The sequence below is a fragment of the Piliocolobus tephrosceles genome, chromosome 11 (assembly GCF_002776525.5).
Source record: "Piliocolobus tephrosceles isolate RC106 chromosome 11, ASM277652v3, whole genome shotgun sequence".
NCBI lineage: Eukaryota > Metazoa > Chordata > Mammalia > Primates > Cercopithecidae > Piliocolobus > Piliocolobus tephrosceles.
The window spans coordinates 120,182,937-120,197,678 of NC_045444.1; the positions used below are offsets into that span (position 1 = coordinate 120,182,937).

The following is a 14,742-nucleotide window of genomic DNA, read 5'->3' on the forward strand; positions in this document are numbered from 1 at the left end:
CTGTGCGAGATCCGGTGGGATGTGTGTCATCTCCCGGGCTGTGCACCGGAGATAAGTACGGCCTGGAGATTTCTGCGTGACTTGCTCTAGGTGTCGCCGCCGGGCGGGGGCCGCCTTCCTCGCTCGCCCGCCTGGGATCCCGGCGCCGTTTGGAGGGCAGGGGCCTAAGAAAGACAACCCCAAGTTACCAACCCAAAAGGAGGCAGGATAGCGAGTATTCATCTAGAAAGAAAAAATAAGTCTCAACGAATGACACATTCAAAGATGCTGACAAATGCCATACACATCACAAAATCCAGGAAAATACTTGTGTTAACCCACCTTTTTCCCCATGTATTTCTGATTGCATATTGTGCTTCATTGATATTAATCTTGTAATATTTTCTCCAGAGAGAAGAGCAAGATAAATCAGTCTTTAGTATGGCTGATGGAATTTGTGATTGACATCTTAGGAATGTCAATCCTAAGGAAACACAGGGTGACTTAACCACATTTGCGTGCTTGTGCTGATGTGATTACCATAGTATGTGATTGAAAATAAAAGCATTACTGAGCACCAGGAGGTCCCTTAGAGGGGGCTCTTCACCTCCTTTCAGCCTGCACGGCAATTCTATCATGATGTCCTGCAGAAATTTAGGTGGGGGCAGGGGGAGCGTGAGAACTTCGGGGCTCATGTAGTGTGTGTGACCACAAAATGTGTTGCCTTGTGCCGGACACAGAGATGTGCTAGCCTGATTCCCCTTAAGATGCCACAGCTGCGGGGAGGGCAGTTGGCCGGGGCTTTCAGTTGTCAGCCTATTCTGGGACGATTCAGTCGCAGAGAACTCCCTCACCCCAGATCCTGCTGCACCAGGGTGGCCCAGCGTCAGTGACTGATCCAGGTGGGAACAGGAAGGCTGTACCATTTCAGTCTGATGGAAGAAAACCCTGGGCCACTTTATCTTCCGAGCTCTCAATTCCACGGAATTGGATGGGGTAACCTACCAATCCCGTTTCTTTCCCCTCCTTCCTCCCTATGTAAACATCCTCTCAGTCTTCTCCAGTTGCAGTATCTACACATTTAATTTGTACCTTTTCCAATTTTCGCAAACAGGCTGAGGTGTCTTCCTCCTCTTTCCTTAGGAGTGTTCAGAAACTTAACATGTTCTTCCTCTGACTCTGTGCTTCCACACATAATTTATATTTCAAACACCTAACTGGGCCCATTTAGAGACTTGGGACCTTGAATAAGATATTTTTCTTCTTGGGTTTTGGACAATTGACTCTTCCATTATTACCAGATAGAGCTGCCCAGGTTCTTGGCGTGTTGACCAAAGAATTGAACAAAACACACAAAGCAACAAAGGAATGAAGCAACGAGAAACAAAGCAACAGGAGAACGGAGTAAGGAAAGCACAGATTCATTGAAGAGAACTCACAGAGTGAGAGCGGGCTGGAGCACCTGGCTCAAGAGCCGCTTCAATTAGGGCTTTTATAAAGCCAAAATAACTTGGCAACACCTGGGGTACCCTTTAGAGGCCTCCAGTTGGTTACACCCTATGAAGGATTGGTCTGCGACCAATCAGAGCCTAAAGTGGAAACTTGGCCTGCAGTCATTCAGGGGCTGAAGTGGAAACTTCTTTCTTGTTATCACAGGAGTGAAGACGTGGCCTACGTCCTGCCCAATCTTGCTTAAAACTGGCTGCACCTGCTGTTCTCTTGCTTATGCGAACTGGCTGCATCTGCTATTCCTTTGCTTATGCCTCAATCCTTGGCTACCCCAGTTCCCTATTCTCCGGCCTCACCATGACTCTCTAACAAGCACAATAGTACCAGTTTTCAAAACTGGCGTCTCCCAGGGCTTATTCTCTATTCCTGGGAAACCATTCCAAGGTTTCCCTTCCTGGCTTCACTGACAACCCAAGCATCTGCCTCTGTCCTAGGAGTTTGGGGGCAGCTTCAGTGGAAAGGTTTCTCAATCTCAAGTTCAAGTCTTTAATTGAAGTCCAAAACATACTTGCTTTAGCCAAACTCCTTCTGAGTCAGCCAGAGTCCATGCATTAACCCTTATTGTTCTGGCCTGCTGGTCTTCCAATCGTCTCTGACGGGCTTTCCCCATTCCATGGTCCAAAGTGGTGCTCCAGCTGAGGAAAGAAGAACCCTGCACCATGCTTCTCATGTGATGCTGTAGCAGGACAAGTCGCAGACAAAAACCCTCAGACACCGAGTTAAAGAAGGAAGGGCTTTATTCAGCCAGGAGCTTCGTTAAGACTCACGTCTCCAACAACCAAGCTCTCCGAGTGAGCAATTCCTGTCCCTTCTAAGGGCTCACAACTCTAAGGGGGTCCGTGTGAGGGGGTTGTGATCCATAGATCATAGGGTACGTGATCTGGGGGCTGCATGCACTGGTAATTAGAACGGAACAGGACAGGGATTTTCACAGTGCTTTTCTATACAATGTCTGTAATCTATAGATAACATAACCAATTAGGTCAGGGGTTGATCTTTAACTACCAGGCCCAGGGTGTGGCACCGGGCTGTCTGCTTGTGGATTTCATTTCTGCCTTTTAGTTTTTACTTCTTCTTTCTTTGGAGGCAGAAATTGGGCATAAGACAATATGAGGGGTGGTCTCCTCCCTTAATGCCATTCTCTATAATACCTCACCCCACCACCCTTGGCTGCCTAACCATATTACTCCAGACCTGCTAAGCAAACTCCTTCCCCACCACTTTCCACTCTCACGTAACAGGGAAGGATCACAAGTCAGCTCTTTCCCCAGCAGCAGTTTTCTGGGCGCAGCATCTTGGAATCACGGGTTTCCAGAGATGAGGGTGGGTTGCTCTGGCTGCACCTGCACAGTGCCCTCTACTGGCCAGGCTGGGATTTCCAACCCTCCAAGTGCTGTTTAAATGCCTAGGAAGTAGTGTTCATTAAAGTTGTATTACGGCTGCTCTTATAAAATGTGCCTGAATTTTGCTTCAAATAAAAGAGATGGAGACTTATTCTGCATGGAGTTGTCATGTAAATATGTTTCTGTTGGAAAGGTGTGGAAATGTTACCACCAGTCTGTGGTTGGAGAAGCGCAGCTTTTGCCTGGTCCCAGCATTGACACAGAAACTGCTACGTAAAGGTGAGAATGTCAGTCTGGGATACATTATCACAAACATCAGACCCCACCCATTAGGCTGCTAAGAAAAGGGTTTGCTGTTTTCTGTTGCCCTAGAGCTGATGCAAACACAGAGGCTGTGAAATAGGCAACAAGCGAACTTTCCAGGAGGTGTCAGTCAAAGCTCACAAAATGTGTTCATTGTTTAACGAGTCTCACATCTAACTGAAGTAATTAAGGATGTTGACAAGAAGTTAGTTGGAGGATCTTTTGTGAAGCAGTTTATAAAGTCCAATACTAGAAGGATGGCAAAATAAATGGTGATACTTGTGTTTTATTGGCAGCAATTTTGAAGAAGTATAATTATTGATATCAAAATTCTGTATGATCTTTTTAATACAAAAAGGTTATAAACCGGTATTATACGTCTGCATTTAAAAAGTATATATTATATAATTTAAAGTATGATTATACATGTTTTAAAAGTGTGAGTATATATGTCTCAGAATGTTTCCAGGGCCATCTCTGGATGATGGTGTGATGAATTATTTTTAATATTAGTTTTCCTTAGCTGCATTTTCTAGAATGAGCATTTGTTGTGCAATTATGAGTTTGCATTACTGATGTAATTAGAAAACACAGAGGGCCAATTGTCTTAGTTCATTTTGTGCTGCTATAATAAAACCTGAGAGTAATGAACCTGTAATTTATAATGAACAGAAATTTATTTCTCACAGTTCTGAAGACTGGCGAGTCCCAGACTGAGTGATTGGCCTCTGGTGACGGTCTTCTTGCTGTGCCATCTCATGGTGTAAGGCAGAAGAACAAGAGAGGCCAAGAGAGAGCAAAAAGGAGCCAAACTCTTTTTTTTTTGAGACAGTCTTGCTCTGTGACCCAGGCTGGAGTGCAATGGCATGATCTCAGCTCACTGCAACCTCTGTTTCCTGGGTTCAAGCGATTCTCCTGCCTCAGCCTCCTGAGTAGCTGGGACTACAGGTGCATACTACCACACCTGGCTAATTTTTTGTATTTTCAGTAGAGATGGTTTTGGCCAGGCTGGTCTCAAACTCCTGACCTCAAGTAATCCACCCACCTTGGCCTCCCAAAGTGCTGGGATTACAGCCACTGTGCCCAGCCATCAAACTCATTATTTTATGAGAAACCCACTCCTGTGATCACTTCCACAATAATGGCGTTAATCCATTCCCTCTGCCCTATGGCCTAATCACCTCTCATTAGGCCTCACCTCCCAACTCTGTTGCAAGGGAGATTAAATTTCCAATACATGTTTCTAGGGGACACATTTAAACCACAGCACCCCTCATGTGCTTTTACCTTGGCTCTGCAAAATCAGGGGCCATTTATCCAAATGAGACAATGGCCCAGAACATTCTAAGGCTGCTATTGTACAGCAGGAACAACACATAGCTGGTAGCAATATATTCAGCTTTGTCTTTTCAATTCAGATATTAAGGGTGGTCTTATCATTCTGTGGCAAATCTAAAGTTTCTACTGAGGTCGTTTCAAGGACTCTCACTTAGAAGCATTCTAGATCATTCTCAGGCCAACAGGCATACTCACTGGGCCTCTTTGCCAAACTCCATTTATCCTTCATATCTGCTGCCAGGTAATCCAGCCTCAACACTGAGTTCTTGCTAGTTTCATTGAACTCTCATTGCTGAATTTGTTACCCTAGGATTTATAACCAAAGGAATTAGATCTAGGTGTTTCTATAAGCTCATTAGACCTTATGATTTGGGGATAAAAGATTTAGTAAATACCTTTGCTTATTCTCCTGCTGCTTGCTCTGTGTGTGTGTGTATGTAGGCAGTCTTATTTCAACTGTCTTTATTTTGTCCTGGATTATCTTGTGTTTATTGATTGTATAAGGAAGTGTTCCACAAAAGACAGATGCATATATAAGTTGATTATTTTCTGCTTCAATCTAATCCAGTCTTGAAGACAAATGATTAGAGGTTCCTCAGACCTGTGACAATTATGTGAAAAGGCTATTAGTCGAACTTAGCCTTGGGCACCCTACAAAACCTTCATAATGACATTTACACTTCTGTCAACTTGTGAAAGAAGACCTCTTTGCTCAGTTTATATTTTAGGTCAAACAATTGTTGGGTCATTGGCAATCTCGCTGATTTCTTCTCGGCCTAACTTCTGCTTGGCCTAACTTCTGATACCACTCATGAGCGCACACTGTAGCACAGTTGACTGCAGTGACACATCTTCTTTACGTGGATTTGTCTGTATCAAATTTTCAAACTCCTGCAGAAATTCTTCTTTGTATACAAAGTCTTATTATGATCCTTACTCTTGCATTCTTTTGGGTAAAAGGCAAAATATGGCAAAAAACAATGACCATTTTAGAGAAAGTTTGCTGTGTCAAAAATCAATTCATATTTTAGGATGCAGTCTAGAAAAATTGGGAGGCAAAGACACCAATCTTTCAATAATCAGTTTTTTTATTTGGTGTGGTAGAGCTGAAAACACAAGTCGTCGAAGGACACTAACCTTCTGGTGAGACCCACCCTGTTTGGATCTAAGCAACTTTTCACTTGTACCTCTTCTAGTCTTTTTATTCCTTCCTCCAATCTTCTAAATGAGCTAGTATTGCCTTGGGATTTCTTAGGAAAGGAATATTCATGTAAATGTGCAAGATCAGAAGGCAGATATATAGATGTTGAATTTAAAACCTAGTGTAGAGCTGAGTCAAAGACAGTCTGTACAGGCTGCTATAACAGGATACTATAGACTAACCAGCTTATAAACAATAGAAATTTATTTCTTACAGTTCTGGAGGCTGGGAAGTCCAAGATCAAGGTGCTAGCAAGGTAGGTTTCATTCTGAAGCCTCTTGTCTTGGCTTGCAGGTGGCCATGTGCTCACATGACCTCTTTTTTGTGCATGTGGGGAGAGAGTGTGTGAGAGACAGCAAGTTCTCTGGTATCTCTTCTTATAAGGACACTAACCGTATTGGATCAGAGCCCCATCCTTATGACCTTACTTTACATTAATTATATACTTAAAGGCCCTATTTCCAAATAGAGTCACTTGTGGGTTAGGGCTTCAACATATAAATTTTGGGGGGACACAATTCAGTCCATAGCAATGCTATAAATATTTTCTTATACTTCAGGAAGATGGAGAGATATCTGCAATAGGATCTTTGTTATGTACTATTTTCATGAATGACTAGACGTATATAGACTAGTTCATTTTAGCCCCTCATGAATGGGGAAAGTAGTTAAAATAAGAGGTTAGGAAAAGGAAGATTTGAATAATCCATCTGGAAATTAAAATACAATTAATTCTTAGAGACAAAAAGAAGGAAGCTCATTAAAGTTATTTTAGAAATCTGTCTCTTAAAGAGTAAACTGGACAAAGATTAACATTTTCATAAAATAAACACTAGATTTAAAAATTGGATTCCAGGAACCTTTTGAATATTATTCTAGGGTAGGATCAACAGCTGAAAATGGTCTCTGATTTGAATTAGGAGCCTTAAATGAAAAAATATATATAGAAAATTGTTAATTTAGAAGGTAACAGAACATTTTCTAATAAGTAACTGAGCCCTAGGAAAAAAAAGAAGCTAGAAATAAAAATAAATACACAGCTTTATAAATGAAACAACTGGTCCCCCAAATAAAAACAAGAATCTAAGAGCCTCTGTATTCTCTAAGAATCATGAAGGTATAAGTAAGGACACCTGTAGATTTCAAGGAGAAAGGCATTGGAAGAGCCAATGCCCTCTACTGAGGGTGCTACTCTTGGGGAGCTATTAGCACCCCCAGGTTCCCTGTCCTTTCTCTGATCTTCTAAGGAGAACTGTTTACAGATGGACAATGATATAGTTCTTCTTTTGATATGCATGGCCCTGTACCTACAATAAGTCCTGCTTCCATAGAACATCATCCCCTTCAGAATCAAATTTTAAAGTTGTCTAAAAAGAATAAGGAAGGCACATTGACGGAAAGCAAGAAGAGAAAAATGAGAAATTTGGTCTTAAACTAAAAATGCCTTATTGTGCCAGACTGTCAGAGACAAACTTGAGGTATGCAGTAAATTGTAGAAGCCTTGAGGGCAAATAAACTTTGTCTATCTCGACTTACAAAAACCATCCAGGTAGCGGACATTTGTAACAATACTAAGCCCTTTCCTAAATTCCAACATGGTGTCTTCATCAGATTAATACTTTTATTTTTCTTTAGGAAACAATTTCTACATATTAGCCAGAGTTCTCTAGAGAAACAGAACCAATATGAGATTAGATAGATAGATAGATAGATAGATAGATAGATAGATACACAGATAGATAGACAGACAGACATTTATTTTGAGGGATGGGCTCACGTGTTTATGGAAGCTGAGGAGTCCCATCATCTTCCGTCTGCAAGCTGGAGGTCCAGGAAAGGTGGTGGTGTGGTTCCAGTCCAAGAACCAGGACCTCTGATGTCCAAAGGCAGAAGATGGATGTCCCAGCTTAAGTAGAAAGCAAACTCACCCTTCCTCTACCCTTTTGTCCTATTCAGGGGTTCTCAACAGATTAGACCATGCTCCCCCAAATTGGTGAGGGTGATTTTCTTTCCTTGCCCTGCCTATTCAAATGCTAATCTTTTCTGCTGACAGTAGGTGGAGTTTTGTAGAGTGTGGCGTTCAGGATTTGTGAAGTTTCAGTGGTGTCAGGGGCTGGTGCAGTCTGTGTAAGTGTGGGTACTCATATGAGACTGCTGAGTCCTCGCAGAGGTCCATGGAACCCTTTTTCTTCTCAGTCTCCTCTTTTTGTTCTCATTCAGCCAAAGTTACAAGAAAGAATCATAAAAAATTATCCACATCTTTACCACTATAAATGATTCTTTCTGAAGAAGAGATTTCATTTGCAAAGATCGTATTTTCAGTCCGAACACTGATCAGCAGAATTTCATTCTGATTTCATCTTTGAATATTTCATTGAATCATCTGTCAGGGCAGTAGCTGCACAAAATCATTTAAGACTCTGAACAACAGATCTCAAACAATTGTGAAATGGAAAAAAAAAAAAAAACATATAGGCTGGGCGCGGTGGCTCATGCCTGTAATTTCAACACTTTGGGAGGCTGAGGTGGGTGTATCATTTGAGGTCAGGAGTTCAAGACCAGCCTGGCCAAAATGGTGAAACCCGGTCTCCACTAGAAATACAAAAAAAATTAGCTGGGTATGGTGGCACACGCCTGTAATCCCAGCCATTGGGGGAGGCTGAGGCAGGAGAATTACTTGAACCTGGGAGATGGAGGTTGCAGTGAGCTGAGATCACGCTACTGCACTCCAGCCTGGGCAACAGTGTGAGACTCCATCTCAAAACAAACAAACAAACTTAGGAATATTATTTTAAGAAGGGATTGGGAGATTTCCTAAGAAAATAATTCTCATCAACTCCGTGAGCAGCTCACCTTGCCTTTCTTTTAGCTTTGACATAGATTGGTCCAAGTCACACAGAATTACTCTAGATACAGGAAGTATTATACCAGAAGTATTATAGAATTACTCTAGATAGCAGGAAGTATTATTAGCGATGGCCTAGACTCTCTCTTAATTGGCCCAAATAAAATTCAAGCTTATTCTATTATGCATAGCTACTATTTGGGCTGATGAATTTAAACTGGTTTTATGTAGCTTGATCAAATTCACATTAGTAGCATTAATTATAGAAATGGCTATTATTTGGGTCTTTCTAAGAGTTGGGAAGGCAACTCATCCTTAAGTTCACTTCAAATTGTCCTTCAAATTGGCTGCATAAGCAACAGCTTAGGAGAGCTGTATTATAAAATTCAGCTCTCTAGTAAAGCCTAGAATTGGTCGAGAAAAGTAATTATCACCTAGACTTCCTGGTATCATCTCTTTATTCATTTTTAAGATGACATGAAAAAACCATTAAATTGGGATTTTGTATTAGACTATCCAAAGATTGGTTGTGGGCATGGATACTTTTTGAATGAACGGAACACAAGTACGAGCTTCTCCTTCATTGGATAAGAGTAACAGAAGGCTGCCAGACTGAGTGTGTTACATAGGAGTATGGTAATATGTGAGGGAAAGAGTAACAATCAAATTAGTAAACAGCAGAAAGATGTCGGGTAGTTTCTATTAACAGCAGGGATTTGCTGCATATGTTAACATCAGATTTAAAGGTAATCCTAGTACAAGACCAAAAGATGCTTTGACTAATTTAGTGGAGGCCTGTACCTGCTTGGATACATGAAGCTAAGCCTTCGATATTGGATCAAAGAATAGCTAAAAAAGACTATGAGTTTTTGACGAATGCCATGCCATAGAGGTAATACTTTTAAGAGCATCACTGTCCATTAAAAATATAATGTGAGACACATTGGTCATTTTAAGTTTTTAAAATATTAACATTTTTTAAAAGTAAAAAGAAATAGGTGAAGGTATTTTTAAAACATTTTATTTACCCCAATGTATCTAAAATATCGTCAGTTCAACATTTAACCAATGCTGAAAACTATTAACGAGATATGTTACATTTATTTTTACATACAAAGTCTTCAAACTCCAGTGCTCTAACCTCACACTTAGGAGCACATCTCAATTTGGACTAGCACAGTTCAAGTTCTTAGCCTTGTGACATAGCTTATCCTTTCATCGACATGAAAGAGAATTATGATAATCTAGGAAGAATGCATCTGGACACTTACAGGTTTGTAATTAACTAACCAAAAATACATCTAGCTTTGTCTTTGTACTTCAGATATTGTGGGTGGCACGTCATTCTCTCACAGTATTATCACTTTCCTATTTGATGCTACTGAAGCCACAATGGGAAGATATGCCTCTGTGGGTTTTCTGTTAGGATCACAGAAAGTGACATCTTTTTTCTCTCATGTAGCAATTTGTGGGCTAGCACCTAAGGAATTTCTGACTCTAAAGGCTAAAGCTTATGTGCTCTAAAATTTACATTAAAATGTCAGCATAGATAGTGTGCAATAAATATGTGGGTTAGTTTTAATTTCTACCTTTGGGGCTGTCAGGTGCCACAATGAGGAATACTTACTTTTTCGGGGGGAGCCAGTGTATATAATATATATTTCCCTAAGTAATCATTCATTTTTGTCAAGACTTTCAAATTTACTGGTTTAAATGAATATATAGTATTCTCTTATATTCCAATTGTCATTGTATCTGTAGTTATGGCTCCGATTTTTTTTTTTTTCCCCCAAACAAGACAGGCTTTATTTAGATAACCAAAAAGAACATTTTACAGAAAGGGAACCATAACATTACACAAAAAAGTATAGCTGTAAAATTGCAAACAAGAAAAGCAATGCTTTCTTTAGTTCACCAAAAATAATGTTTCACAGAGAGGAAACCGTTAGAAGCAAATTATAGTTGCAAATTTTCTTTTGCCATCAATATGGATTCCCTCTAAAATACTTCAAGACTACTTTGCGATTTTCAAGTACAAACTAAACCTTGTTGGACAGAGTTGCTCAGCATCATCAAGAGAATGAAACCAATTTGCAAAAACAACTTTGTTTAATGCTAAAAACGAAATAATGTGGTTCTTGCTAACTAACTGCGATGTCTACTGAAATGGCCTAACCTATGTATACTTCCATGAACATTTCACTGTGAACACAGTTGCTTTTTTCCTGCCATCACAGATGGCCTACAACATAGCAAGTGTCATGTCAGAACACTTTCAGGCACCTAGGAAATAATTCTAGGAGTAACTACAGTATATGGGGAACTCAAACAGGGCCACCTCTGTCAAAGCCCCCAGGTGGGCAGTGTTTTGTGCTCTGGGTAAAGACCCACCACCTTGTTAGTTGTTTACCTGGAACTCAGAACGCCATGCTAGATGGAGCAGTTGTTCTTACAGAACCATCAACGCTTTTATAGACTGCCTGGGAGTTCCTGGTGCTGTAATGCACCTCAGAGGCAGCGACATAAGCCGACTCTGGGAAGAAGTCATCGTGGTATTCTGCTAAAAACCTCACAAAGAGATCAAAGTGTTTCAATAAAGCCTTCAGATTCTTCTCAGTAAAGGACATTTTTCCAAGAATTTCTGGAAGTTTTACAAACAATCGCAGCAAATGTTGCGCCCCGTAAATGTAAGAGGGTGGAGGCACCTGGTCACTTGGTGGGTAATTGTCAGGCACGAGCTTCCAGGAGAGGACCTCATTTATTTCATTAGTTCTTCTCCCTTCAAAGCCAGCAAACGCAGCACTCCCTTCTATTCCCTGACTCTGGTTAGGAGTCAGAGGAATAGGTGAAGATGATCTGCTATGCACAGGTGTCTTCTTTTCCAGGTGCAGGAACAGCTTGGGCATGCTGGTGGACATGTCCTGCTGCCAGCACTTCGGCTGAGGTGAGGTGCTGCTCTTAGAAAGCCTATCACAGTTGGCGGTGTGGGACGAGGGCCGCCTCAGAGACTGCACTGCTTCCAGCTCAGCTTTGCACCTTTTGGGGGTGGCTGGTTCACCAGTGGTCGAGGGACTCTCTGTAGACCGCGGCCTGGATGGATTCAACAAACGTGGGCTGGGAGAGAGCTTCTCCTGGCTCCTGCTAGTATTTGTGGCACTTTCCTTAATTGCAAGTAAAACCTTAGATGCAGTCACCTTTTTATACTGAGCTTGTTCATAGGGATAGAGTAAAACCAACGGGAGAGTGTAATCAAAAGTTATTCTTAATCCATCCACCATCTCCTTACAAAGGTCAACATTCTTTTCTGCTGGGATATAAGGCACATTCCTGTTGGCATGTGGCACAGCATGATGGTGACGAGGCCTCTCATTGGCTGAAAAGGCTGCATTGATAGCAAAATGCCTCACATAGGATTCCAAAATCGTTATGATGTTGGTGTGGCATGGAAGTTTTACTAACCGTTTCCTCCGATTAATGTAGTAACAATCATCCTCCAGCTGCCTCTTCAAAACTTCAGGGATTTCTAGAGTTACTGTTCTTTCTTCCATTTCCCTTTTTGTCTGAAGCTCCGGTTCTTCTTTCACTTCAGTCTTTTCTTCAGTATCACTTTCTTCACTTATTTTTTCATCCTTGTCTTCACTACTGTCAGGAGGAACTGCTTAATGAGTTTTCATCCGTTTCATCTCTTTCTTTGATAGAAAGGCCTTTTTAAAAAAAGACAGAGTCAGCAGGCAACCTGGAGGGGCTGCTTCTTTCTCTCTTGCTCCTCGGGTGAGCTACAAATTTTCTTGCCAATTTATGCTGTAATCTACGATTTTCTTTTCTTTTCTCTCTCTCTCTCTCTTTTTTTTTTGTGATAGCGTTTCCACACTGACCTCCACCTCCCGGAGTTCAAGCAATTTTCCTGCCTCAGCCTCCAGAGTAGCTGGGATTATAGGCGCCCACCACCATGCCCTGCTAATTGTTTTGTATTTTTAGCAGAGACGGGGTTTCGCCATGTTGGCCAGGCAGGTCTTGAACTCCTGACCTCAAGTGATCTGCCCACCTTGGCCTCTCAAAGTGCTGGGATTACAGGAGTGAGCCACCGTGCCCTGCCCCTAATCTACGATTTTCTTTTCTTTTCATTTCTTCTTTTTTTTTTTTTTGAGACAGAGTCTCACCCTGCCAACCAGGCTGGAGTGCAATGGCGTGATTTTGGCTCACTGCAACCTCCGCCTCCTGGGTTCAAACGATTCTCCTGCCTCAGCCTCCCGAGTAGCTGGGATTACAGGCGTTCGCCACCACGCCCAGCTATTTTTTATATTTTTAGTAGAGACAGAGTTTCACCATGTTGGCCAGGCTGGTCTCCAACTCCTGACTTCGTGATCCGCCCGCCTCGGCCTCCCAAAGTGCTCGGGTTACAGGCGAGAGCCACAGCGCCCGGCCAATCTACGATTTTCATTGGGCTCACAAAGCACACGATCTTCGGCTACCCATGTATCCCAACTTCCGTTCCAACCATTACAGTGGCTCTGGTATTCTGGGATCTCGCTGCCTTTTTCGCCTTTCCCAACAATAACATTAACAATCTAGGTCGGACGGCGTCCGATGGGAGCGTCCCACGGGAGCCCACCCGGCACCGGGTCGCAGAGCAGGAGAGATTTAACGCGAAGAGAGAAACCCACCGTGGTTAAGAGGCCTCCTCCGCCGGCGGCTTGCGTTTGCGTCCGGGGCGCACACGTAGCGCTGGCTACGCGACAGGGCGCGCGCGACGCTCCGGACGGCGCATGCGCGGTCCGGCATGCCGGGCGGAAGTCCCGTTTCATTTCTAATGCTATTTATTTATGTATCCCTTGTCTCTCTTTTCTTAATTATATTGTTGAACTTTATCTGTTTTACTGGTCTTTTAAAGGAACCAGCGTTTAATGTTTCTTTATCTACCCTACACGTTTTTGTTTTTATGTTCCTTAATTTCTTGACTGTATTATTTTCTTCCTTTTAACTTAGGTTAAACTATTCTAAAATCATTTCTTGAATTGAAAGCATAATGAATTTACTTCCACTTACTTTTGTTTGCTAATAAATGCATTTAAGGCTATCTATTCTTTGAGTACCAGTTAGTGATTTTCCTTTTGTTTCCTTCTTGGATACAAGCATTATTTAGAAGTTTTTATTACTATTTCTACTTGCAAAGATAAATTTAATATTATTCCCTACTTTAAAAATCCTAAGTATAATACGAAGAGATATTGAATATTAAATAATCAAAATTTGTAGTCCTAACATTTTGCTTAATGATAAATACTAGAAGCATTTCATTTGTCAAGAAAAAAATCATTTTATATTTAATTTTAAAATTATGTAATACATACAAAACCTTTTGTGGCATGCATAACATATAATGAATAACAATAAAATATCACTCATGTTGGTATTTGAGTTCTTATGCTCTTGCCAACACTTAGTATTGTGTTTTTGCAAATATTTCCAGTGCAAAATTGAAGTAAAATTTGTATTTTTCTCCTTTATGATAGGCATTTTTGGTGTCTTATTTAAGAAATCCTTTTATATTCCATGGTAATAAAACTTATCTCTCACATTTAAACTTTTAATCCACTGGAACTGATTTTTGTATTTGCTTTAACATAGAAGGCCAATTCTTTCTCTTTTCCTTAGTGTGGATAACAAATTGTCTCAGTAACATTTATTGAGTAATTTATCCTTTCCTCACTGTTCTATAATGCCACCCCTAACTGTGTCTCTTCTATGTGTACATTGGCCTGTCTCTAGATTCTATATGGTATTTCACTAGTCTTTTTTTTCTACCTTTGCACCTAATCACAGTGTTATAGTAACTAGCTGCATAACTCTTCTCACCTTGTTCCTTTTCCTTAACTGTGTTATGGCCATTGTTGACCTTTGATTTTTCCATATACATTTTATTACCAGCTTGTTAGTTTTACCAAAACTCTTGGCATTTTGATTAGAATTCCTTTGAATCTATAGATCAATTAGGGGGAATAATTGATATCTTTATGATGTTGGGTCTTCTAATCCATTAACATGGAATATCTCTCCTGTAATTTAGGTCTTCTTTAATATCTTTCAAAAGATGGAATAAATTATATTTTTCTTTATAGTTATAATGTTAGCAGTATACATTTTATGAATTGTAATTTCATCAGATACATTTTGTTGGATTTTTAGGAGTCTTTTGTAAATTATGTTGATTTAAACTTCCATTT

At 40.9% G+C, this 14,742-nt stretch overlaps 1 protein-coding gene across 1 annotated transcript; it reads right to left on the reverse strand.

The window, feature by feature from the left end:
* Positions 1–9,523: 9,523 nt before the first annotated feature.
* Positions 9,524–13,300, reverse strand: LOC111553770 (putative male-specific lethal-3 protein-like 2). Its single transcript, XM_023228762.1, is given in 3 exon segments — positions 9,524–12,165; positions 12,167–12,222; positions 13,183–13,300. Coding segments are annotated over 3 exon segments (1,404 nt in total). The 3' UTR covers positions 9,524–10,935.
* Between the last annotated feature and the right edge of the window lie 1,442 nt (positions 13,301–14,742).